At 28.1% G+C, this 27,104-nt stretch overlaps 1 protein-coding gene across 1 annotated transcript; it reads right to left on the bottom strand.

Annotated features, from left to right (window-relative positions):
• Positions 1–1,093: 1,093 nt before the first annotated feature.
• Positions 1,094–27,104, bottom strand: LOC100197972 (alpha-parvin). The gene is made up of 12 exons (XM_065814755.1): positions 26,913–27,104; positions 26,068–26,154; positions 25,241–25,311; positions 22,201–22,303; positions 21,812–22,074; positions 18,793–18,851; positions 18,700–18,719; positions 18,427–18,488; positions 9,015–9,083; positions 4,968–5,069; positions 2,079–2,151; positions 1,094–1,506 (listed from the first exon to the last, which is right to left on the bottom strand). Exons 1-12 carry the CDS (start codon positions 27,061–27,063, stop codon positions 1,430–1,432), a joined length of 1,137 nt encoding a protein of 378 aa, XP_065670827.1. The 5' UTR covers positions 27,064–27,104; the 3' UTR covers positions 1,094–1,429.

The following is a 27,104-nucleotide window of genomic DNA, read 5'->3' as shown; positions in this document are numbered from 1 at the left end:
ACTAGGTACGTCAAAATAACTGACTGATTAAGTTTACCACAACTGATAAGCTAAAATAAGACTTATCAAAAAAAGAGTTATTTTTTCTAAAACTAGTAAATTGATAAAGAAAAATTGGCAGATATATTATGCTAAGAATGATAGTGTTTAAGTGAAGGTAGCAGCTGGAGTTATTATAAGACCATTAATGAGTATGAACAATTTGCGGAGCATAATAATATATCTATGTTTGTTAATCAAATTTAATCCAAAAATTTGATTTTACAGAAAAAAAAAATTTCTTGCTTTTGAGCTTAAAACTGCAAATTATCATCCATTATTTAACCTTAGGCGTCTTGCTTGTAGATCTGTCCCTTATTTTTTGGCATAAACAGATATATCATGAGCAATTGTATGATAATGACAGAAATAATCCTTGAACTTTTACTAGATTACAAATCCGTGCCAAGGAGCTTAATCCACTAGCTAGGCATTTTCCGTGATACTTTAAATCTTGTCACAACTAAGTTTTGAGACAGCTGTAATTTTCTTTAGCTATTTTCAAAACTTATACAATTATTTTCTGCTTCAATGCATTGCTGGCAAAAAATAAGCAGTGCCATTCTCAAAGTATACAAAGACATTGAATTGGTTGCAGAAGCAGCCGTATTTGGAGAAATGAGAAAAGACAGATATATTAGTGCAAAACCTTTAAATAGAAAGCACACTCCACATTTTGCTTCAAAAATTTTCAGTAAATTGAAATCCACATACACTACAACATTTATAACACTTTGTCATAAGAAATATCATACAAAAAATTGAGCTCTCAAGCATTGAGTCAAAACAGTTTTAATTTTTAGTTAAAAAATGTTTACTATGTACAAAAATATAAAAATAATATATATATATATATATATGGGTGGAGCAAGAAGAAGGCATAAATTAGCTTTATCACCGAACTAATGGTGTTGCTAATGAACGCTTTTGATGAAAGTCCATAAATAATTAGTTTTTACTTTAAAAAAACTCAACAAAAACAGATTTAGAATAATGACTGTTAAATTGCTTTTTTTGCTGTTTAAATATTTATGACCAATCAATAAGCAGATAATTAAGAAAATGTAATTAATGATTTAGGAAAATTCAAGGAACAATATACAAAATTTTCACTAAACAAAAACCAAACTGATTTACAAAAGTATATTTACAAGATTTTAGCAAAATATTTATATAGATTACGAATAAAATATAATGAAGATTACAAATTTAAATTTTATTTTAAAAACTCCAATATACGCGATTCAATCAAGAGCAAAGGCAGAACAAATTCGACGTTTAGAAGATCGTAGATCTTTTGTAATTGCCTAAGTTAGAGCTTTAATATTTGCCTAATGGAAATATTATAACATGAACCCCCGTAATTATAATTTTCATCCATTTTATCCGTTCATTTATAATTTTTGTACTTTGTAAATAAAGTGTATAAAACTCGAAGAGTTGACTTCAAATCGCCATCAACAATATCTGAAAATGGAAAATAAAAAAATCTCAATACAAACTTATATATATAAAATGGAACTGAAAACTACAAGCATTTTGTTTGATGTACTGAAATGCTTATTTAACAAACATGATGGCATATCAAAAAGATTCATTCTTTTTTTGAAACTGAATACAAATTTTAATCAAGAAATAGATTTATCTATCAAGAACAAGGTTTAAAAAAGCGCCGCCTCGAGGCGGTGAGGCGTGCGCTTTTAGCAAGGTTTTTAAAAATTAACTATAGTCAAGGTTTTTAAACCTTGATCAAGATCAAGCAAATGGATTTTAATAGCAATTTGAGAAAAAAACCTTTGTGACAACTTTTAAGGAAAGTTTGAGCTGTTAATAATCAAATAAAATACTTCTAAAAAATTCTACGAGTTATCGATAAGTATTAAAATTGTTAATTATACTGCTAGTCTTAAAAAAATGTTTTTTTGAATTATTAAAAAACTAATACTATAAACTGTTGAATATGTCTAAAGCTGAATTCCTTAATTACCTATTTATTCATAAATTATGACATGAAAGTAATCAAGTTAAAATAAACTTACCATTAGGCAAAACACGGGGTTTCTGTAAACCAGCATCCTCAATTAACTGCAAAGAAAACTGGACATTGTGAACCTTAAAAAAAAAAATTTAATTAATGTAGTACAACATTCAAAAAATCACAAAAATTTAATATGTTTGCATTTGTTATAAGTTTAAATTGTAAGAGGTTTAGGGACATCACGTCTATCATGCTAATAAGGTAGATTAGGGTAATATGAGCACCTTAGGCGAAAATTGAATATTTTCAAAAATAGTTATGCTGGATCCATAATTTTTGCGAATAAATAGTTTTTAGGGATCCCTACTCATGATCCACTTAGATATTTGGGCAGCCGAATTTTTTTCCTTAAAAACACAGAGGTTTTAAAAAAGTAGCAAAAGTGCTCATATTACCAAGACCACTTGGTAATATGAGCCCTTTAAATTAGCTCAAAAAATAACATTAATTAAGTAAAAAAATATCAATCTGACAACTAGAACTAATTTTAAGAATATAATGATTCGTTATAATTAAAACTCATCATTAAAAGATCAAATTTTAAACCACTTTTTGTTGAAACAATACTACTATGTTTTCCGCAACAACAACAACAACAACAAAAATTTATTCGTTATTTTTTCAATTTTATTAACTCAAACCTTAGAAAGATAAAAATTAAAATTTTTTGAATTTAAATTACAGAAAAATATTTAGTATTGATAAAATATTAAAATACTTTTACTGTTTTGTTTTTATTTAAAAAGCAATTAAAACCACTGCTCTTTGAGTAATTTAAACTAGGTAATTTCGATGAAAAACACTGGGTAATTTGAGCATATTCAAATTACGAACAAATGCTCAAATTACACATAAATGCTTAAATTACACAAAAATGGCATCTTTAAATAAAGTCAAACCTAAATGTTTCTATGCATTGTTTTTCAAACAAAAATGGAATGGATATTTAGCTAACATATTTTTTTTTATAAAAAAATTAATTTCATTATTTTAGCACCAACATTTCGCGCCACAGATTTATTCATGCGTGATAATATTATTTTAACAACGTGAAAAATTCAACAGCGTTTTAATTAGATAATAGCCGCTAATTACTGCATATAAATTTACGCTAATTGAACTGATTCCTGTTATCACCACATAAAGTTGATTCAAAAAATACAAAGCAACTTTAACTTCACTGCTTACATCTAAGAAATCTTTAAGTATGCTTATATTACCAAGATGTTCATATTACCCTAATCTACCCTATATAATCCAGTACAGACTGCCCCATATCCCACCGCCTTGTAGAATTGTCTTTTCTAAGCAAAGTCTAAGTGAAGTTAATTCTGAATTAAAATACCCCTGCCTTAATAGTAAGTGACCAGGGTTGATGACCGGGGCCGGGTTTGTGACCAGGCTGCATAAACATTTATGCATCCTAAAGCATATTTTTTTAATTCAAAATTCATGTTATATTTTGTATATATATGCATATATAAACATCATTATGATCAACATGACCATCATAATCATCATTACCATATGATCATGATGATGATGATCATTATCATCATCATCATCAACAGCATAAAAGAGGAAGGCTAAAGCCTGATGATGATGATCATCATCAGGCCTTCCTCTTTTATGCTGTTTCTATAATATAAAGTTTCCTCACTTCTAACACTATCATTTTCTACTGAAAATGCTACCTCTCTGCATGCTGATATCTAAATTACTTGAATCTTTTCTGAAAAACGTTGTTTAATACAACGTTTTTTCTAACCTGTTTAAGATTGTCTCCTTTTCTTGTCTTGCTAGAGTCACACCACACATCTTCACTCAATCATCTTCACTTTATCATCCTCACTCAATCATCTTTACTCAACCATCTTCACTTCGAATCACTTAAAAACAAATTCTCTTGGGAACAAGCATCTTTTAATCATTGTAAGAAATCAATGCAAAAAAGTGCTATAAGCTCCATTTTTTTTCACTTTTCAAATTTTGTATCTTATTTCAGAAGTTCGGTTCTAGAGACATTTAGAAAAATTTTAACAGTGTCATTACCAAAAGCAACCTCTCATATATATGTTTGATTGTATTACCTAAGGATGAGGCAGAACTATTTGCAAAGAACTTGTACTCAAATTCTACTCTTAATTCTAATGACCATACTCTTCCTGTCATCCCAGAGAAGCAGTTTATACCCTTGTTAGACATTGAAACCACTCCTCAAAAAAATGACTACTCTGCACACCTCTGTATCTAATTTGGGTATTCTTCAATTTCCTCAAAAGCTGATTTCACTTTTAAACGTACAATCTCTTTCACAACTCTAGAGCCATCCATGAAAATTGTATTAAAAATATTTTAATTTAAAAAATTTATCAAGCTTTTTTTCAAACTTTTCTTCTAACAGTATTCTACATCTAGCATCAATACAAACAGCAGCTTGAAATACATTGTTTTTTATCCTGTAAAGCTTTATCTCCATAATTTTCATCACCTGAATTTTCATTTAAAAGTGTGATTTCCCCTATTGTTTTAAAAAATCATATGCAGCAATATAAACCACATGACTTATTACAAAAAATAATTTTAATGCTGTTGATATTCTTATATTGATGAATGGCAACACTCTTACTGAATATTCTACTTTACTTCTTAATTTATCATTCACTACTGTCCTCTCATGGAAACCATATATACAATCCATTTCAAAGTTAGCAGCTACTCATCATGCTTGCTATTTCCTTACTCTCAATTCCACTACCTCAACAAATCTCTAATTCTTCACTATATGGAAGTATATTTGGTCTGGTTCTTTTTACTGTATCTATACTTAAATAGTGGTTGCTTCTATTTTGGTTGAAAGTAAATTAGTTAAAAAATAAATAGGAAATACCTTCTGATGACTACTTTGTGGTGTCATATGAAATTGATATAAAGGAACAAAATATCCTTCAAGCAAGCCAATCAACAAGATAAAATTAACTCCATCATTAAACTAAAAAAAAAAAACTTTTAAAGAGATTTTTCAAAGGGATAATTTTTTTTTTAAAGAGTTTTTTTTTTTCAAAGAGATTTTTTTAAAAAATAAACCTGAAGAGTCTCAACAATATACTCTTAAATATTTTTTATAAAAAATGAAATTAAATAGAAAATTGTGTAAAATTTCAAAAATTGAACATATGAAACCTATCAAAATACAATCATTTAATAACATTACTCGTCAAAAAAATAATAGATTTAAATAAATAAAAGATGTCAAGAAACCAGACAAAGGAAAAACTTTTATTTTAATGGACTTAACTTATTATAACAACAAACTTGTTCATCAAGACCTGGTTATGAAAAGACAAATCCTGAATCAGACAAAATAGTTTTTAGAGATTTAATAAATATGATTAACAAATATAAGATTCTAACAAAAAATGAAAAAAGTTACATCAAATTTTAAATGGAAAGTCAGCAATTTCTATATAAATCCACTAATGTCAAGAAATTATTGACAAAGTAAATGTCAAAATTTACTGTCAAAATGAATCCACCAAAAGATCTTAAAAACCAATTTTACCAAAAGATCTTAAAAATTATTGTTGGAGTCAACTCACTGACATCACATCTATGTCAGCTCTTACATATAATTTTATCTTCAATTATTTAATTTCAACAAAAAAATTTCATAAAAGATGATTGGGTTTTCTTAAAAAAAAATACCAAGAGGGTTAGATTCGGAAAATTATATTTTGACATTTAACATTGTTAATCTATTACTAGTATGCAACACAATCTAAGTTTAGAGGCATTAAAGCTCTGGATTGTAAAACTTACAAATTTAATAAAGGAAAGATTTACTTCTAAATTTATTATGGAACCAGCATCTTTTATTCTAAAAAATAGCAACTTTTTATTTAATAATCAAATGTTTCAACTATAACAGCCATGGGTACTGATTGCCAAGGGTATTAACAGCCATGGGTACTAATAGGAGAAGCTGTACTAAAAGCTTTATATTATGTTTGTTTCGCAATCAGGTTTTTAGAAGAAACAAGACTTTTTCCTAAAAATTTTCCTAAATACTTTTCCAACAAGGAAGTCAACGACATACAACAATTTTATTATAGATATGCTAATGATGGTTTTTTAATCTGTCCAAAACACTAAAACACTAGGACATCATTAAGTTTAAAAATTCTTGAACCAAATTAGATAATTTAATTAGTTTCACAACAGACCTGCGCAAAGAATATATAAAAGATGGTAAAACTGTTAAATTTCAAAATATTAATAATTTCTTAGACATATCAATCATTCTTGCTGATATGAAAAACTGACATATTATAAAGAAACCACGATTACTTAAACTACAACTGCCATCATCCATATCACAATTATAATCTTGCTAAAAGAATTTTTAACTCTGATTACGATAAGGAAAAAGTACGTTTAGCAGAACTAAAAACATGGCTAAAAGAATGTGAAGATCCAAGTTATGTTATTGAAAAAGCATTTCACAATGCATATCACCAAGGACCAGCTCCGCAAAACCGATATAAAGAATTTTTTCCTCTAATTACAACATTTTGCAGCAATCTGAACTGCCAACCTTTTATTACTGAAACCAACCTTTTGCTTAATCTATTTTCAAATGAAAGAGTAAAGGGAGTTTTTTTCCAATATCCAACCAGTAAATGCATTTAAAAAACCAAGCTACATACTAAAAACACTTCTGCAAAAACCCAATTTACCAACAAAGAAATTGTGTTATTTAAATGTAAAGACAATTGTTTCAAAATATCAGAGAAACAAATTGAGAAACAAGTTGAGCGTGGTACTACCAGGGACATGGTCAGGATCGAAGTCGGAACTTCTCGCTTATGAGGTGAGCGCTCTACCATTACACCACTATGGCATAATACCGCATGTATGTGTGAACCTTTTTTCCAGTTTTTTGTATTTTTAGAGCTCAAAATAGAAAAAAATATAATATCATATGACAAACATCCGCACAATCAAAAACATGATCTTTAAATAAACATTTCCGGGTAAAATCACAAATAACAGATTTCCATAGTTACTAACAGCTACAATAAATAATTACATTTCCTGCTTTAAAAAACTATATTTCTTATTATGAATATAATAATGGCGCTACTGGTAATTTTTTTGAAGGTCTTTAGTACTAAAAATATTAAACTTTAGTATCTCATTATACAGAGTAATTTTTTGTAAATATTTTAGTTGAAAAATAAAATAAAAATATACTCCATATATTGTTTATTTGATTGATAAACACTTGATTTATAAATATATTATTAAATATAATTATTTATATTTTTAATAATATATATATATATATATATATATATATATATATATATATATATATATATATATATATATATATATATATGTATATATATATAATTTGAGGTCTGCATATCTATTTGGAAGACATCCCACAAAGAAACCTTTTTTATAAAGAATCGAAAAGCATGCTTGAGATATGCTAATAAACTCGGTCCTGTCCATTTGATTGATGGCATAATGGACAAAAATATGTACAAAGATATCATCAAGGATGCTATGCTACCACATACTAAAAACAAAATGACTCGAGGATGGATATTTCAGCAGGACAATGACCCAAAAAACACTTCAACCCTTGTAAAAGACTTTTTCAAGACCAAAAAAATTTGATTAATGGAATGGCCTTCCCAAAGTCTTGACCTTAATACTATTGAACATCTATGGGAACACCTTGATCGACAAATTTCAGGTCAAAAACGAACAAGTAAACATGATTTATTTAAAATTCTGAAACAAGAATAAGGAAGAAATCGACAATAATGTGATTATGAAGCTGGTGGACTCAATGCCTTGTCGCTGTCAATCAGTAATTAATGCCAAGGTTTACCCGTCAAAGTATTAAAGAAAATTTACTTTAAATTACAACATTTTTAATTAAAATAATGTTTAAAAAAAAAATTTGTCAAGTATTTTTTTCTGCCTGGATACTTTTGCCTGTGTATATTTCAATACAATGAACTTTTAAGATTAGGTTGCTTAGATTTAGTAAAAATTCATTTGTTTTTAGAATTGTAATCAATTTTTTGACATTCCAGTGAAAAATTTGACATTCCAGTGAAATCAGAAACACTTTCTTCACATCAATATTTTTGATTTCAGTATACATTTGTCTGAGTTTTTCCGCTCTTCACATTTTAGACTTTTAAGCGATATTATTCCAGTTTTCTCCCTTTGTGTGTCTTCCCTTTGTCTTCTGAAATGTAATCATCATATTAACCTTTATTAAATAACATAAAATAAAATAAAAATACTTTTAGTCAACTACTTTCTATGTTTCAAAAAAAAGAAAAAAAACTTTACATTAACTTTATTGTCACATTAGAAATCACAGTACAGTTTCTATTTGTTTTTTATTTTTCCATACTTTATAGTAATATGTTTTAGAACTTTATTTAATATATTGTTGTGCATTTCCTCCATTTAGGGTTTATGCAACATTTTACTGAGCAATTTGGCATCAATGCAGGATTTAATGTATTGAACTTTGTACTTAAGCATAATTTGGCATCAATTACTTGAACAACTTGTGTGAAAAAAGAAAAGCCTCTATTTCACTTACATTAATAATAAGTGCAAATTAGTCAGCTACTGCAATAGTATGCAAATACGCAGATTAGTCCACAATATTTGTAAGTTAGCACACTTATGGTAGTTTGCATGACACAAAAAAACAACACATATATCCTACAGAACTTTGCTAAATGACACAAAAAAATAACACATATTCTACAAAAGTTTGCTAAATGATACAAAAAAAGACAAAAACAACAGTAGATTTTAATGACAAAATTTGTTATCATTTATTTTTCATCACTTGTAATTTGAAATTTCAAGTTATAAAAAAGTATTATATTTTTACCTGTGTATCTAGGTTTTGTATTTGAAGATCCAGCTTGCTTAAGTGCTTGTTGACAAAACCTTGCAAAGACTAAAAAAACGTCTATAAATATATTTTTACAAGCATTTATTTATTCTATTTATTACTAAATTATTTTAAAAATAGTATCAAACAACTTCACTCCTAAGTAATGTACAATATATAAAAGTAATGTACAATATATATATACAGTAGCGTCCAAAAGTAATTGGACAAACACCTTTTTGGTTATATTTTCTCATTAAGTAAACATTTTTAAATGAAATTTCGCGTAAGCGTGTCAAATTATACTACAATTATGAAAAACAAAACAAAAATTCCCTTTTGCTAAAAGAATGAAAATGATTGGCTCAAAAGTAATTGGACAAACTAAATTCTAACAATGTTGATATAACTTAAACTATTTTAACTTCTTTTTCTGAAGCCAGATTTTCATAAAAACATTCAATAATCAATAATTTGCAATGGTACATAATAAATATTTAAGCGAGGCAGTTAAAAAGTTGATCGTACAAGCATTTAATAACGGTAAGACTGTGCGAAAAATTTCATTAGATATGAACATTCCACGATCAACAGTTGGTTATACATTAAAAGTTTTTCAACAACGGAGTCACTTCCCAGTTTCAACAAAGTCAGGACGCCCGAAATCAACAACTTTTCGCCAAGATAATGTTGTAGTAAGATCGTCAAAGGCAGATCCACGCAAGAGTGCTAAAGAAATTCATAGAGAATTTACACAGTCACATCAAATTTCTTGCTCTTATGCAACAGTAAAGCGTCGCTTAAGACAAAACAACCTTTTTGGCTGTCGTCCTGTTAAAAAACCTTTTGTTTCTGCAAAAAATCGTAGAGCACGGTTAAAATTCGCTAAAGAACATCTAAATTGGACAGCAAATCAATGGTCGAAAATACTATGGAGTGATGAGTCAAAGTTTAATATGTTTGGTTCTGATGGTATTAAATATGTTCGATGTCCAATAGGTCTTCGAAATAATGTTAAGTACCAAGTTCCTTCAGTAAAGCATGGTGGTGGTTCAGTAATGGTTTGGTCATGTTTTAGCCGTGATGGAGTAGGTCCAATCTATCGAGTTCAAGGCATTATGGACCAAAACATGTATAAAGGAATAATCAAAGATATAATGCTGCCACATGCAAAAGACAAAATGTTGTGTGGTTGGACTTTCCAACACGACAACGATCCGAAACACACCTCCAAGCTAGTCACGGAATTTTTAGCTCAAAAGAAAGTTCGTATCTTGGAATGGCCGTCACAATCTCCGGACCTAAACCCAATTAAACATCTTTGGGAACATATTGAGAGAAAAATTAGTGTTTGGAAACCATCAAATCAGAACGATTTGTTTGAGTTGATTAAGCGCACTTGGGAGGAAATACCAATTGATGTTTTAATTAATTTGGTTGATTCAATGCCACGTAGATGTAATGCTGTCGTTGCGGCAAAAGGTTTTCCAACGAAGTACTAGGATTATGCACAGATTATATACATTATGTAACAGAATATAACACTATGTAACATTATATGTATTATTTAACGGAAATCTTCATAAAAAATGCTGAAAATTTATCCTTTGTTGGGAAAGTTTTATTTTTAAAAGACATATTTAGTTTGTCCAATTACTTTTGAGCCAATCATTTTCATTCTTTTAGCAAAATTTTGAATAATTACTCCCAAATTAGGATTTGTGTTTTCTTTTTCGTAATTGTGGTATGATTTGACATTCTTATGCAAAATTTCTTTTAAAAATGTTAACTCGATTAGAAAATATAACCAAAAAGGTGTTTGTCCAATTTCTTTTGGACGCTACTGTATATATATATATATATATAAGTAATGTACATAATGTTATGTATGAACAATGTAAATATTGAATTAATATGATTATAAATATTTATATATTTCAATAAAACAATTTTATTCATTCTATTGTATTAATACATTCTAACTATTTATCCAGATTTATCATTCAGTCAAATAACAATGGTAAAATTAATAATATATATATATATATATATATATATATATATATATATATATATATATATATATATATATATATATATATACATATATATATATATAGTATACAAACTTATAATAATATATATATAGTAGACAAAATATATATATATATATATATATATATATATATATATATATATATATATATATATATATATATATATATATATATATATATATATATATATATATATATATATATATATATATATATATATATATATATATATATATATATAGTATACAAACTTATAATAATATATAGTAGACAAAATAAACAATGAAATAATAATAATATAGTGAAAGAAACTAAACTTTTGGAATTACCAAAAATCAATTTAATTAAACCAGATTTTTTTTTAACTTCTTGATGAACTTATTTTCTAAATTAAATTAAATTTTTATCTCTTGTTTCCATTTTCATCTTCTATTCTTTTTTTTCATACAAACTTTGTACAAAATTTGTTTTGAATACTTTTTCTTAACATTTGACACAACAAACATCAATATCATAAAAATATATACATATATATATATATGTGTGTGTGTGTGTGTATGTATGTATAAAAACTTGTTTCTCCGCGCAGTGGCCTTATTTGTCAAGGTTTGTGTTTTGGAGTTATAGAGTTGAGAGAGGGCTATAACCACAATTAAGTAGCCTCCTCATCTGTAGTGGCCCGTCACGGCCTTGGGGAGGTTAATTAACACACACACAAAAAAAATGTTTATATATATATATTTATATCACCACAACATAATAAATCAATTTATACATCTAAAATTATACAAAATACAGGGTGCGTAAAAAGTTCCCGCACTCCTCTGGCAACGACATTATTTCCCTTATTTTAAAGCATACCGTTTATTTTTCTGCATTATTAATGCTCTTCTCTAATCTTTGAATATGTTTTAATATTGAAGTTTTTAGGTTCCATGACGAAATCAAGAGATTTGCGGCCAGCAAATCTTTGGGTAAAATTGTCCAAAAAATTCGATTCGGTATAACCCAAAACGGTCGATGAGACAAATGGCCAAGGATGAAGGGATTTTGGAAGGTTTAGTTTGGCAAATAGTCCACAAAAAGCTCGGAAAATACCCGTACAAAATTCAAAAAGCTCACAGACTTACTGATTAGATGAAAGCCACTCGTTTGGCCCGTTGCAAAGAGCTTCTCAAGCGATTCAAGAAGCCGGCAAACGCCTCGACAATTCTCTTCACAGACGAGTGTCTCTTCACCTTCGAGCAGTTCGTAAACCATCAGAATGACCGGATAATCACTGGAAACGTTCAAGAAGCAAACCAGAAAGGTTGAATTGTTTCAAAGACAGCTCACCCCCAAGCAGTGATGGTTTTCGGAGCAATCACAGGAGACAGCAAGATGCCATTGGTTTTTGTCGATCAAGGAGTGAAAATCAGAGCTCAAAACTACCTGGATGATACTTTGACGACAGAGGTATTAACTTGGACCAATTCACACTTCGGACAGCGGTTTTGAACGTTTCAACAGGATTCCGCCCCAGCCCACAAAGCAACGGTCATCCAGGATTGGTACAAAGCCAATTTTCCGGGTTTCATCACACGAGAAGAGTGGCCTCCAAACAGCCCGGATCTTAATCACCTCGACTGTTCCATTTGGGGAATTATGAAGGCCAAGGTTGGAGCTGTTCCTCATCCAAATTTGAACTCTTACGGCAAGCACTCAAAAAATAATGGGCCACTCTTGACAATAATATGGTGTCCGCTGCGGTTGAAGCATTCCCCAAGCGCCTCAAGGCGTGTATCAAGGGGAAAGGAGGACTTTTTGAGATCTGGCTTGTTTTTGTTGTTTAATATGTTATCAACAATAAATGTTTAAAATTTTATGATAGTTCTACGTGTTTTTACATCGTAAATACTGAGTGCGGGAACTTTTTACGCACCCTGTATGAAATATATTTTTTTTTAATATGATTTATTATAATCATAACACATAAAAAAATTCAGAAGTGCAGTCGCATGCTTTATATGACCTCACATTTAATATTTTGTTTTGTCAACTGGACCATGGCTCTTTGCAAGTTTTTTTAACCAAATGTAAACTTAAACTAACATTCAAAAATAAACAAACCATAAACTAAAAAGAGAAAGAATAAACTAAAAAAAAAGTAATTATTAGGTTTGAACTATTAAAATTGAGACTCTTTTAAATTAAAAATATATTATTTTTATGTTTTTATTTTCTCTGGTTTCTATTCTTTATTTATTTTATCATTGTTAAGCTTGTTTTCCTTTTCAGCTTATGACTTCTTTATTTTGAATTCTCTCTTTAAATTAGTTTAGTTTTTTAGTGCATTTTTTATATGTGCAAATTATGAAAACATGCACAAAATAACTGTCAAGTCAAGATTATTAAAATGAATTCAAACAACCAAAAATTGAATGCAGCCTACTTATCTATACAAAGTTGCATCTTTTTAAAACATTTGTCAAACATCTTTTTATACTCTTCTTTAGATATACTTTAAAGTACCTTCAATATGCAGTTGTTTTAGAATTTTCAATTTTATTAATTTCTATTTTCCTATTTGAGTTGTTTTTGACTTTGATCATCAGTACAGTCACCAAGAGTATTTTATTAAGCCAAAAATTGAATGCAACCCAGGTGGCAACTGTACTATGCTTTGACTTCTGGTCACTATGAACAAATACAAATTCAAATACAATGTTGAATTTATGCTGAATCTCTGAGTATATGCTGAAATTTGTTGCTTAAACTCTGAACAGATATTTGCTTGATATTTAATTTATTTCAATAAAATTTAATAAAATTAAAATTTTCTTTTTTTAATTACAAAAGCAAAATATTTCAAATCAACAGTTCAGAATTAAATACAGTTTATGGTGATATATAGATATTTAATTATCTCCTGTCTTGTTGAAATTTTATAATAAAGTTCAATGAAATTTTCTACCCAGTATACCATAGTAGAAAAAAAAATCTTGTAAAACTTTTTATGTCAGATATTGAGTTAAATATAGTTGATGTATTGGAGCTGCATTTATGCATTAAATATAGAACATTACCAACAGTAATTTGAACTTGTTAAATTGCTAACTTATTTAAATAAGTTTGCAATTTAACAATTAAATTCAGAGGCATTCGAGGCATGTGAATCACAAATTAATATAAATAAATTTTATGCAAGAGATAAATTTTTTAATGAATGTATTATAAAAGCAAAAATGGAAAGATCACAGTCTTTGAGCATCAAGATTGGAGTGCACGTGCACACTATTACTGACCAGATATAAATTTTGCTTTGACAACTTGACCACAGCTTTTGACAATTTAAACATTTCAAAAACGCGTTGAAAAAAAAAAATAGACTTTAATGATTCATACAAAAAGTTCATTAAAAGCAAGCCATTTTTAACCATTAGGTTTAGGAGACAAAAAAATCTTTAACAATGTCATAAACTTTGACAAGTCTAACATTCGCCCTCTCATAGATCAATCTTTTTTCCTTTTCCAAAGATAAGACAGAACTATTTGTAAAGAACTACTCCTCTAATTTGCTTATTAAATCTTATGACCATACTCTTTCTGTCATCCTAAAGAAACTGCTTCATCTGCAGTTAGACATCAGAATCACTCCAGCTTCTAACCATCACAGTTTTACAAAAGTAGAACTCTCTTCATTACCCTCTATTTAATATAATAGTTGTTTTTATTATTTTATATATCTTATCTAATTTATCATTATATATCATATATATTACTATCTTGTTTTTCTGCCTGCTGGAAAATGGCATTTGGGGTTCTAATTTTTAAAAAATCTAGAAATTGTAAAAACAATATTGGTTCATAATAATAATAAATACTTTTCAAAATATTGCTGAGAAACATTTAAATTGAAACAAAGAGTCTTAAGCATTTTAAATTAAATTTTAGGAAAAAAATATGTTTTCTAAAATCTCTACGAAAATAACTTTTTTTTTTGAGACACAAGTTGACATACTTTTAAATAATTTTTTTTGACCCCAAATGATAAAGATTTGAAGCCAAATATCTTTACAACTTGAAGTGATGGTGAAAAATGAGTTCCATATGTGAAATCAAAATGAAAATATACAATGTATACAAAAAATATAATAAATATATAAAAATGTATACAAAAAATGTATGTTAGCTTGGCATCAAAAAAAAATTTTTTTTTTGTTGACCTGTGTTATTAGTAAAGTCTTTGAATCTTAAATTAACCATCTTCTAATCTCAACTGGAATCTCACAATTTACTCTTGATAACCTATATTTCGATTCTCTTGCTTTAATACTAACTTGTTAACCATTATAATCGAAAGATTCTATCATGCATTAGGTGGAAATGCTGAGGTAAAGACTATTGCTCTTAGTATATCAAAGAGTTTTGATAAAGTCTGACATGCTGGTCCTTTCCATAAGCTCACTTCATATGGTGTATCTGGAAAAGCTTTTGAAATAACTAAACTAATTCTTTCTGTCCAAAGTAAGTCGTCCAAAAGACTAAATCTTCATTTCCAGTAACTTCTGGGATACTAAAGGGTTCCATCCCTAGATCCTTGCTTCTTAACATTATTGCTTCCAACAAAGCTGCAAGCAAACACAGCAAACTGCAAGCAAAGATAGGGATAACAGATGCCGCTTTCCAGCAGGCTGGAAAACAAGACTCTGATAAGCACTTGTTGAATAGTTTTGAGAGTATAGACGACAGCTCTGGAGAATACTTCTGCAAGACTGTAACAGGTACGTTGTCTGGACAACAAGCTGTAGAAAAGTCTAAGCAGGAAATCACTTTGATTCAGAAGCTGGAGTGATACGAATGCCAAGTATTGGATCAACCTGTTTGTCGGCTATATCAGGTAGAACGCAACTAGTGGAATCAAGAGGTGATATTGATGAAAAGTTCTTAGCAAACAACTCAACTTTGTCTTTAGTTAAGTTGACAAAATCTGAACCATACAAGAAAAGTAAAACAACAGATTTTCCCTTATTATTGATACTGTTGAAGATTCTCCAGAAGTCACGAGAGCCTAACTTTTGCTAGGCTCTCGTGACTTCTGAACAAGATTTTATGACCTGAGAATAGTGGGCTTTGGGATTAGACAAAACCTTTTTACAATAGTTTCTAGAAATAGTAAAAAGATGTCTGTTTTCTGGAGAATTGTTTTGGTGATAGATATGGAAGTAATGGTTTTGATTGGAAATTGCAGAAGCACAATGTGAGGAAAACCATGGAGAAGAGTGAGGCTTGACTTGGAATCGTTGAGAGGGAATAAAAGATTCCAAGCTAGCCTGAATCCACGAAGTTATGTACAAATCACATTTGTCAGCAGGAAAACGAAAGATTTCTACCGAAGGGCCGTCACAAAGAAAATCACTGAATAAGTCCCAGTCAGCTTTAAGGTAGTTGTAAAAGGTACAATGATAGGGGGATTCTGATGATGAAGAAGAATAATATAATAGTTTTAGAGAGGTCAAACCGTGATCAGAAGCACCTAAGGGTGAATGGGGAGAAACTGAGCACTGACTAGGATCAAAAACAAGACATAAGTCAAGTATAGAAGGTAAATGATTTGGTTTGTCAGGAAAGCGAGTTGGAAATTTGACTATTTGAGTTAGAGATTGAGAAGCCAAAAGGTGGGGCCTTAACTCTTGCAAAGTCACTGACACTAGAGCCAAGCCATTCAGTGTGATGAGCATTAAAGTCACCAACAACAATGATATTGGCTGATGAATAAAGGGAGAGGACTTGGTCAATATGATTAGAAATAACATCGAAAAGAGTGCAGTTTTGAGATAAAGGAGAGATAAAGAAAGAACAAAGAGAAAGACGGTAGAGTGAAGTGGTGCTAAACAGAAGCACATAAAAGAATAGACAATTTCAAATCAAGTTTCCCGACAAATGGGTGAACTCTTGCAAATGTAAATGCCCAGGCCAAGCACGTGACTATTGGAGTCTTTACGAATTGAAGGAAGATAACCATCGACACTAAGATTGCAAGAAACGACAGCTAAACTCAAGTTAGTCTCATACAGAGCAAGTAGGTCTGGTGAACTTTGCAAAAGATAAGACTCAACAGATGAAAAGTTACTTTAAAGACCACGAATATTATTGAATGATAGATTTGAAGAACTTGGTGATGACAATGGTTTTTTGTGTTTTATAGTTTTTGGTACTTTAGTCATTCTTAAATTTGTCAAAGAACTCAAAGCTTAGATAGAACTCAGTACACTATTTAATAGTCCAATCAATTGCCTCATTACTATTAATAAAGCCTAAGCCGTAACAAAGGGCACCAAATGTGGCCTCAACAACGCACAACAAAAGTATGAACAAGGATACCATTCATGCGCAACATGGCACTGTTAATACTCTAATATTTTACAACTGTTGATGGAATCAGCCTCTCTGAGAGCTACCACAGAGTTCGGGAAACCTGACTACCAGCTAGCCTCAGAACCATAAAACTGAGTTTTAAAGCTGTACCCTCATTAGGAGATAATAGAATGAGTGGCCTAGTCATAAAAACAGAGACACAAGCAAAACCCATGCATTGAGTCAAGAAGATCCGGCATTCAACATCCTAAACTGGAAACAATATATTATAAATACACCTGCACCAGCCTAATAGATGAAGAAGGGGTGCAAGGCTGGTCAACAGATAGAATCTGTTTACTGTTTTTCTGTTTACTCAAGTTTACTTTATTTGTTTACTTTATTTGTTTACTCAAGTTTACTTCATCTGTTTACTCAAGTTTTGACAAAAAGTCATTACTTTTTATTGCTTAGTAGAAACAGTGTCGATCTTTATTTTTATTGCTTAGTAGAAACAGTCTAATCTTTCTTTTGTGACGGCTTGGAGTTTGTAGTGGCTGGTGAATTTCAACCCAAACCAAACTCAGTTACTGCTTACAAATATTCCAATATTGTTGATATCACTAAATTGATGAATGGCAACACACTTATTGCATCCTCTACTCTATGTTTTCTTGGATTTTTTTCTTAACGCCTTCACTGGATTATTCACTCTTATGGAAACCACAATTCATTGCAAAGTTAGCATTTGTTAAGGTTGCAATTTGATCATGCTCATCATATTCTTAGTACTAATATTCTTAGTACTACCTCAAATACAAATCTTATTCATCCCTGTTTCGAATGTCATATTACATGAATTGCATAACAATGTATAATATATTATATAATTATATATAAATTAATAATTAAATTTATAAATTATGTATATCATAAACAAAGTATATCATAATAAATGTATATCATAATAAATTATGTTATCATAAACAAGAATTTTGAAAAAATCTGTTAAAAACCTTTTTTACAACAGCTAATTTTTCAGGTGCATGATCGAATAAAGTGTCAAAAGCATCTCGCTCTAAAAATAAACTTTTAAACATTACTTATAAAAAAAACTTTTATATATTGCTTATAAAAATAAACTTTTATTCCTTTTTCTTATATATATATGTTTTATAAAAACATATCTAATAAAAACAATTAGACCCGTACATTATTTTTATTATTATTTAATTTATTTACTTCTCTTACAAAAAAAAACAAACCCTTATGATTCTAATTTTCCTTACCTGTTCTTTGTTCTCGGTCACTAAAACAGAACAATTTATTTTTAAATAACCATGTCTGTGACATATAAAAATAATACTAAATTATTAAAATACTTGTAGTTGCCTGTAATATCTTCATTCACAGTTTTACTTCGCAATATACCATCTCGCTTCTATGAAATACAAAGTATAATTTATATAATGCTGGGGGCTTCAGTACATACATTGACTGTATTATAGCTTGCTACTGCAAAGGAGCGCAGCTTTATCGACTGAGAGTTAGGCATGGGGCAGCATACTTTTATTCATTATTCTTCATTTTTTTCTTATTTTTCTGAAAAAGCTGTGTGTTATAAAGATTAGCAAAACTAGTAAGCATATGCTTACTAGTTTTGCTTATCTTATATAGCGTTCTAAACAGGTTATAGTATGTATGTATGTATGTATAGTGTAGTATAGTATAGTATAGTATAGTATAAATATATCAAAATTGTGCCTTGTTGCAAAAAGTCTTGCAACAAGGCACAATTTTACACAAATCAATGTTTGCAATGAGTACACAAATGCAAAAAGTCTTGCGACATCATAATTACTTTTCATAATTACTTCCGAAAACAATAATACTTCCAAAAATATTATATTTTCACCAAAAACAAGTTCAATTATTTTTATTACATTGTATAATCATTTTAAACAGATGTACTATTAATATTTGGTAGGATATCTTGTTTTTTAACACAGCACTAATTCGTTTGGGCATGGATTTGGCAAGATTTTCACATAGTCCTGATGTAATTTCTGTACACCATACATGACGAATAGCATTTTTTAAACCATCTAATGAACTGCAGTTCTTAGCAGATACACGCTTATTGATTAACATCCAAAGATTTTCAATTGGGTTGAGATCTGGAGAATTTCCAGGCCAATCAAGCCACTGCTTCACAGACTTCGCAGTGTGGCATGGTGCTGAATCATGTTGAAAAATTGTGCACTGATGAATAATCATGAAATTGATTAGAGATTCATCCAAAACGTTGAGGTACTTTTTTGCATTCATAGTTTCTCCTTTGGGCAAAAAGTATAAATCTCCGAGGCCTTGAGCAGAAAAACAACGCCACACCATTACAGAAGGTGAATGCTTCACAGTTTTGCATGTGTATTTAGGATTGGTAGAATTAGAACTAGTAGGTCAACAAACAAAAAGCTTAACATCAGAGAACTGACGAAACATGGACTCATCACTGAACATCACCTGTGTCCACTGCTCTTCTGTCCAATCTTGATGCTTCTTGCAGAACTCAATGCGCTTTTTTCTCATTTTTTCAGTTACTAATGGCTTCTTAAATGGGCTTTGTGCAGGTAAGTTTAATTCCGCAGAAAGTCTGTGACGGATTGTGTGCTTTGAGACATTAGAAAGTGTTGGTATGCTGTTCTGTAGGTCACCAGAGGTTATTGAAGGATTCATCTTGACCATTGTTACCATCCTGAGGTCAGTACGCTGTGAAGTGACTCTAGGACGTCCAGACCTCTTTTTAGGAGACAGGGGGATAACCTGCTTTACAACACGCCAAATTGTAGTGCATTCAACCATGTAAATTGTTGCAATGTCTGCATGAGACATACCACTTTTAGCAAGACGTTGAATTCATGATTTTCACTGAATTAACCGTTTAAGATACAAAATTGTCTTTATAAATATATTTATACCTAAAGACAAAAATATAAGATAATAACACTGAGCCTACTGGCATGGAAACATAGATTTGTGTAAAATTGTGCCTTGTTGCAAGATTTTTTGCCAGCACTGTATATATATATATATATATATATATATATATATATATATATATATATATATATATATATATATATATATATATATATATATATATATATATATATATATATATATATTGTATATGTATGTATAATTAGTTTCAATGGATGGTTTGAATCACTGTATCAAAGTATAAAGTAAATACTTTTCAGTTGTATCTTTGAAGCATATGTTAATATTTTAAAACTAGTATTTTATTATACAGAACACATTTAGGATATGGGTGCAAACTTTTTTCAAATAATGTTAAGAACCATCCTATTCTTTATTTGGTAAGGTATCTTAAATAAACAAAACATGCTTGTTACTAATCTTAAATATGGCTTTTTAAAAAAATACCTTGAGGCTGCAAGCAACCACTATTAGAGTTGGAAGTTATTGGAAGAGAAAAGATGAATAACAAGCGACTTAAAAGATTGCAAATTATATGAATTAGGAAAAGAAGTAAAAAGGAGTGAATTTCAAAATGAAAGTTATTTTCAAAGTATTCATGAGGTCAATAATGAAATTATTAGACTAATTTTATTAATAAACTACTTTTAATTTTTTTTGCGCTTTAAAATTTTTTCTAATTTATATAAAAAATGGCAAGTAGCTGATGGATTCAAGAAACTTCATTCAAATCATTTATCATAACCTCGCTTTGTAAGTTTTGCAAACACAATTTTTAATAGCTATTAGGCTAAAATTAGCTTGTTTAGTTTAAAAACATGGTAGATCCATGTTCACTTATTTTTTTTATTTATACAACAAAAGTTTTTTATGAAAATTTTGCTAATAAAACACAATTAGCATGCATATTCCCACAACACTTCATTTGGTTGGACTTCTTTATTATACTTTTTTGATTAAACTCGTAAATTTTGAAATTTGATTTGCACAACCGTATTTTGTTTTATTTAAAAAAATGTAAACAAAAAACTTGAAAAATTCAACTTAAATTTTTTTTCTTTTTGCCAAAAAGCTCATGTAAACCAAAACATAAAACATCCATACAGAATTTATAGATTATGTAGGGTCATACCTGTTTTGCAGACCTGAACTGAGTATTTTTATTGTAATACTCTCAAAGTTAACAAGCTTCTCCTACTCTTACACAAGTTTTATTAGAGTTTACATTTTCCTAAAGGTTGCCGATAACAACCGAAAATGGCCTTATAAGTATATTAAAACCCTTAATGTGCTATATAAAACAATGATGTAATCACATACTTTGATCATATTCTTTATTTGATCAAAACAAATAAAGAGTTGTTAAATATACAGAAAAAAAATTAAAAGTTTTTTACTTACTTGAACAACCACAACTTGGATTATAACATTGTTTGGCAGCTTATATGGACAATTATATTGTCTTGCTAGTTGCACAAGCAAGTGCAATATAGCAGGTAGATGTTTTGCGTGAATAAGTTCAACATTCCAAGATTGTGATCCTATTAAAGGCAAAGCTAAAAGTTTGTTAATTTCATCAAGTAGTTGACTGAGTTTTTGCTTCTGCATATCCACAGCCTGTGTTACTTCTGTCAATGATCCAAGATCAATATTAGCCAATTTTTCTAAAAATATTTGAATTTGATAGTGAACAAAAAAATCTGTTAAATATTTATATTATAGCAAAAAATATCTGTTTGTCATAAAAACTAAATTTAAATTCAAAACACTAAACATTCTCAACATCATACCAACAAGCATTGCTAAAATTTGCCCATCATTTAAATCTTCTTCAAGACTCTTCACCACAATTCTTTCACTTGCCAAAACATCATTGATCCAATCAATTAATGTCTAGAATTAATAAAAACCATTATTTTATGTTTTAAATCATAAAGTGGCGCACCATTTATGCATCTGCTAAAAAAAAAATTTAAGATATGGAAAAAAAATCTTTTAAACAAACTCATTTTAGAGCTTCCTAAATACCAGTTGCCCTCAAATAGTGACATTTTAAGAAGATACTGTTATATTATTTCCTCAAAGCAATTAAGGTATAAGGCAACAAAATCAAATATTAGTTGCCCCATGGAGAAAGGAGGGTATCAGCTAAAATGTCAACTCCCTGATGCAAAATGCCCTAACCCTGACTATTATTTTAATTTTAAAATTTTGATTTAAATATTAGCAAATCTGTTTATTTAACTTTTACTAAAGGATAATTATTTTTAAAGTAATTTTAAGGCACCTTTTAAATTAAAGATAATTAAAGAAGCGATAATTAAGGTAAACATAATTTACAAAATGTTATACTTTTTTGATTAAAAAACATATTTTAAAACACATATTGTATTTTAAAAATGTATAATACTTTTTAATCATTAAGAATAAGAAAAAGTTTATTAAGTTACATTTACTATGTGTTATTTTAAACAGATCTTAATAAACTTTTATTAAGTTTTTGTAATTGTTTTTTTTATTATTTTAAAAGTCAAAAAGAAAAGAAACAAATCTTTCTGAAAAAGTTTACATATTGTTTTTTCATTTTCCTCACGTAAAGCTCAAGATCAAAAGTTCATTCATGTAAAAAATAAATTTGTGTGATAGTTATTAGCTTTTGCTCATTTATTATCAAAAGCAGTTTACTTTTAATTGCCAAAAAACAAAAGTTAACTTTACTTTAAATAGATTTTTTATACATTCCATTGTTATAAAATTTTGCAACAAGTTTTTAAAATTAAGTTTCTTAACGACTTTCATTTTAAAAAAAATAATGTTCAGTTAGTAACCGAAGAACAGTTACATCAAGTAATTACATAAAAAAGCTATTTCTTTTTAATTCATTTATTGACCAATAGAAAAAATGAAGTATCTATAAACTAAAAATTATTTATATACTACTGCATTTAAAACTTTAAATTTTTTTTTCTATTTTTAATAAAAAAAAAGCAGAAGAAAAATTAAAAAATAGAAAATAATTTTTTGGCACTTTTTTTTTGGGCGCCCATACCGCTCCAGCGGTACTAAAACAGGTCTGGGTTAGTCCTTGTATGTATATATATATATATATATATATATATATATATATATATATATATATATATATATATATATTAGGGTGGTCAAAACAACCTTTTTTAAAATGTCTGCTCTCACCCTCTAAATGTGCTCTATGTGGTAAAACAATACTGAAATTAAAGAAATTTCGAAAAAAAATATTTTAGCTCAAGATACATATATATATATATATATATATATATGTATATATATATATATATATATATATATATATATATAAAAGTTCTTTAAAAGTATATTATGTTGGGTCTCCAAATTATATAAAATTTTTAAAAATAATCATTATTTTATAAAAAACATTTAAAAAAAAAGAATTATTATAAAACGCTTTTTTGGAAAAATGCATATGCTTAATTTTTAGTTAAAAAATGTCATCTTCTAAAAAGTGAAACCTAAAATTATAATTTTGTAATAAAACTATGATTATTTTTGAAATTTTTATAACTTCGCTTCTTTTGAGAACCAATACAATGTACTCTCAAAGAACTTTTTTTGAAAATTATAGGGATCCATTTTATGTTTAAGGATCTTGAGCCAAAAATTTTTAGGTTCTAGTATTATTTTATTATATAGAACATATTTTGAAAGTGAGAGCAGACATTCAAAAAAAAAAGATGTTTTAATGGCCACCCTATATGTATATATATATATATATATATATATATATATATATATATATATATATATATATATATATATATATATATATATATATATATATATATATATATATATAACATGTATATATTATAAATAAAGATCTTGGAATTGGGGTTAGCATTTGGCAATGCCAACCTAACTGCCAACCTAAACGTGTTTGCCGCCAGCAAAAATCTCCAACCTTGTCTCTATGTTTTATGGTAACCCCTTTGCGTAAAATTTATTTTGCCGACTTGATGCCTCAAACAGTTTGAGGACCTCATTTTTCTTATATCCAAGAGCTGTTAATAAATAACCTTCCAAATTGGCAGTTGGAATTAACTAATGCCAATCCACATCCTAAGAATTGATATATATATATATATATATACATACATATATATATATATATATATATATATATATATATATATATATATATATATATATATATATATATATATATATATTCTATATATATATAATATATATATATATATATATATTATATATATTCTATATATATATATATATTCTACATATATATATATATTCTATATATATATATATATTCTATATATATATATATATATATATATATATATATATATATATATATATATATATATATATATATATATATACATATATATATATACATATACATATATATATATATATATATATATATATATATATATATATATATATATATATATATATATATATATATACACTCAACAATATATTTTAACAGGTAAAAACTTTTCATTTTTTTAAATTAATTACTTTTAATTAAAATTATTAAATTTCTTATTAGACATATTTTAATAGTTAGACGTTTAAATTTTTTTTCTTTAGTATTTTCAGCTGAGAAAAAATATTTAAAAAAACTGTTATATCAGACTACTGATTATAATAGCAGACGACTCAAATGAAAAATAAATACTACTTCAGTCGCCCACAGGACAACCAGGAAAAAACAGAAGGGTACACTCCTGTATGTATGTGTGTATGTATGTATATATGTAAAAAATACTATAAAGGGATTTATATAAATAACATTTATATTACTTCACAGAGCTCTTTTACTTTTGGTTCATCGAGTGAACTTTTTTCAACCATAAATCTTTCTTGACCCTCATCTAAATAAATATTTTGAAAGGTATTAACATAAGAAAAAAGAGCAGAGATCTATTAGACTGATATGATGTAAAACAAAGCAATTTAACATATTTATTGCCATAAATTTAAATTAACTTAAATTAACTATTTTTAGTGTCTCAGAAGTTTATTAAACAAATAGTAACTTATAGTAATATAATTTCATATTTAATTTAAAAATTATTATAATAAATATTTAATGCTTATATATATATTTATAATTACTAGCTGTCTGGATTATAAATTTATATTTATAATATTATAACTTATTTATTATAACGAAATTATTATAAATATTAAATTTTTAAACAAAAATATCAGTTATAAATATTATTTTATATTTATAGAGAAATATATTGTTACATTTCAAAATCAGCCAACAACTACCCTTAAAAAAATAAACAAAATATATATGCATAAGTTAAAGATAATCTGCCCTTCAGATATTTGTAATAGCATAAAATTATTTTAACAAACAATATACATATATAGACATAAAATAAAGACAATATCACAAGCTGTAAATTACATAATATCTACAACAAACAACATCTTATTTTATTGTTAAAAAAACATCATTAACATGTTTAAGAAACACTATCGACATATTTAAAAAACAACATAAAAATAAACCTGAAAAATTATATACACACCCACACACACACCGACACACACACACACACACACACAAATAGTTATTAAATAAGTAAAAAAGAAAAAAAAATTTAATAATTAACCTAGGAAAAATGAATCTGGTGAAATTTCTTGGTTAGGGGAACTTGGACCTTCTATAGCATTTCGACCTTGTTCTTCTAACTCAGCAACTTGAAAAAAAAATTTATGTGTATATATATATATATATATATATATATATATATATATATATATATATATATATATATATATATAACCCTCAGAATAAGGGTACGCATTCGGTGTTGCCAACCTGAATGTGCTTAAGGTTGGCAAAAAATAATTTTATGCCATGCCAAACCCTCAGTCAATGCAGCAGCACTTCCTTGTGGCAGGAGGCTATAAGATAGTTGATATAGTAGCACTCCCTTGTAGCAGTAGACTTATAGATAATTGATGTAGCAGCACTCTTTATACACTTTAAAATAATTATACTTTTAATCTTCATTTAACACAATACTTTCAAAACTTGTAATTTATTTTAGTGCAGACAAGTATTTTAGTTACCTTTCTAAAATCAGGGGTTAGTGTATGGTTTTCAATAAAATAACCTTTTTAGTTAGGGTCGGGGTTAGGCTATAGTTTTCTATAATACTCGTTACGAGTAAAATTCTTTTTTTTTCGCACTTAATTAAGGTGTGTGCCTGAAGTACACGTCCGGCCATTTTAGTACCAGGTTGATATAGTTAAGAGGAAAAACATCATAAGATGCTTACAAGCCTTTTAACTCAGACTAGCTTGAATGTAACACATCTAATTAAAGCAACTGTTATTCAACTTTATTTTTTATTATTTACATTACAACGTTTATTTAAAGGTATGTTTTTATGAATGTGTATTTGTGTAAAAAGAGATATATAAAACTATGAAGTTTTACAGAAACCATTACCTTCCTTTTTTGACTTTGCAGACCTTCTAGTCAATGTTCCTATTATTCCACTTTTTTTTTTATCTAATGTGCTTGTTCGCTGTGGAGTTGTTGGCGGCAAAAGTGTTGAAGAACTAACTTTTCCTGTTTGTGATGTTGGAGTGGTCGCCATTTTTAGTATTTATGTTTCTTGCCAAATAAAAAAATATATTT

Source organism: Hydra vulgaris, chromosome 12 (genome assembly GCF_038396675.1).
Source record: "Hydra vulgaris chromosome 12, alternate assembly HydraT2T_AEP".
Lineage (NCBI taxonomy): Eukaryota > Metazoa > Cnidaria > Hydrozoa > Anthoathecata > Hydridae > Hydra > Hydra vulgaris.
This window is presented reverse-complemented; position numbering and strand designations above follow the sequence as displayed.

Bases quoted from the DNA above. Each gene is read 5' to 3' on its own strand.
- LOC100197972 (XM_065814755.1), bottom strand. From the start codon at position 27,063: ATGGCGACCACTCCAACATCACAAACAGGAAAAGTTAGTTCTTCAACA. The intron at 26,155-26,912 runs GTAATGGTTTCT...TTTTTTTTCAAG, and splicing joins TGCAAAGTCAAAAAAGGAAG to TTGCTGAGTTAGAAGAACAA. The intron at 18,489-18,699 runs GTAAGGAAAATT...GTTTATTTTTAG, and splicing joins TGACCGAGAACAAAGAACAG to AGCGAGATGCTTTTGACACT.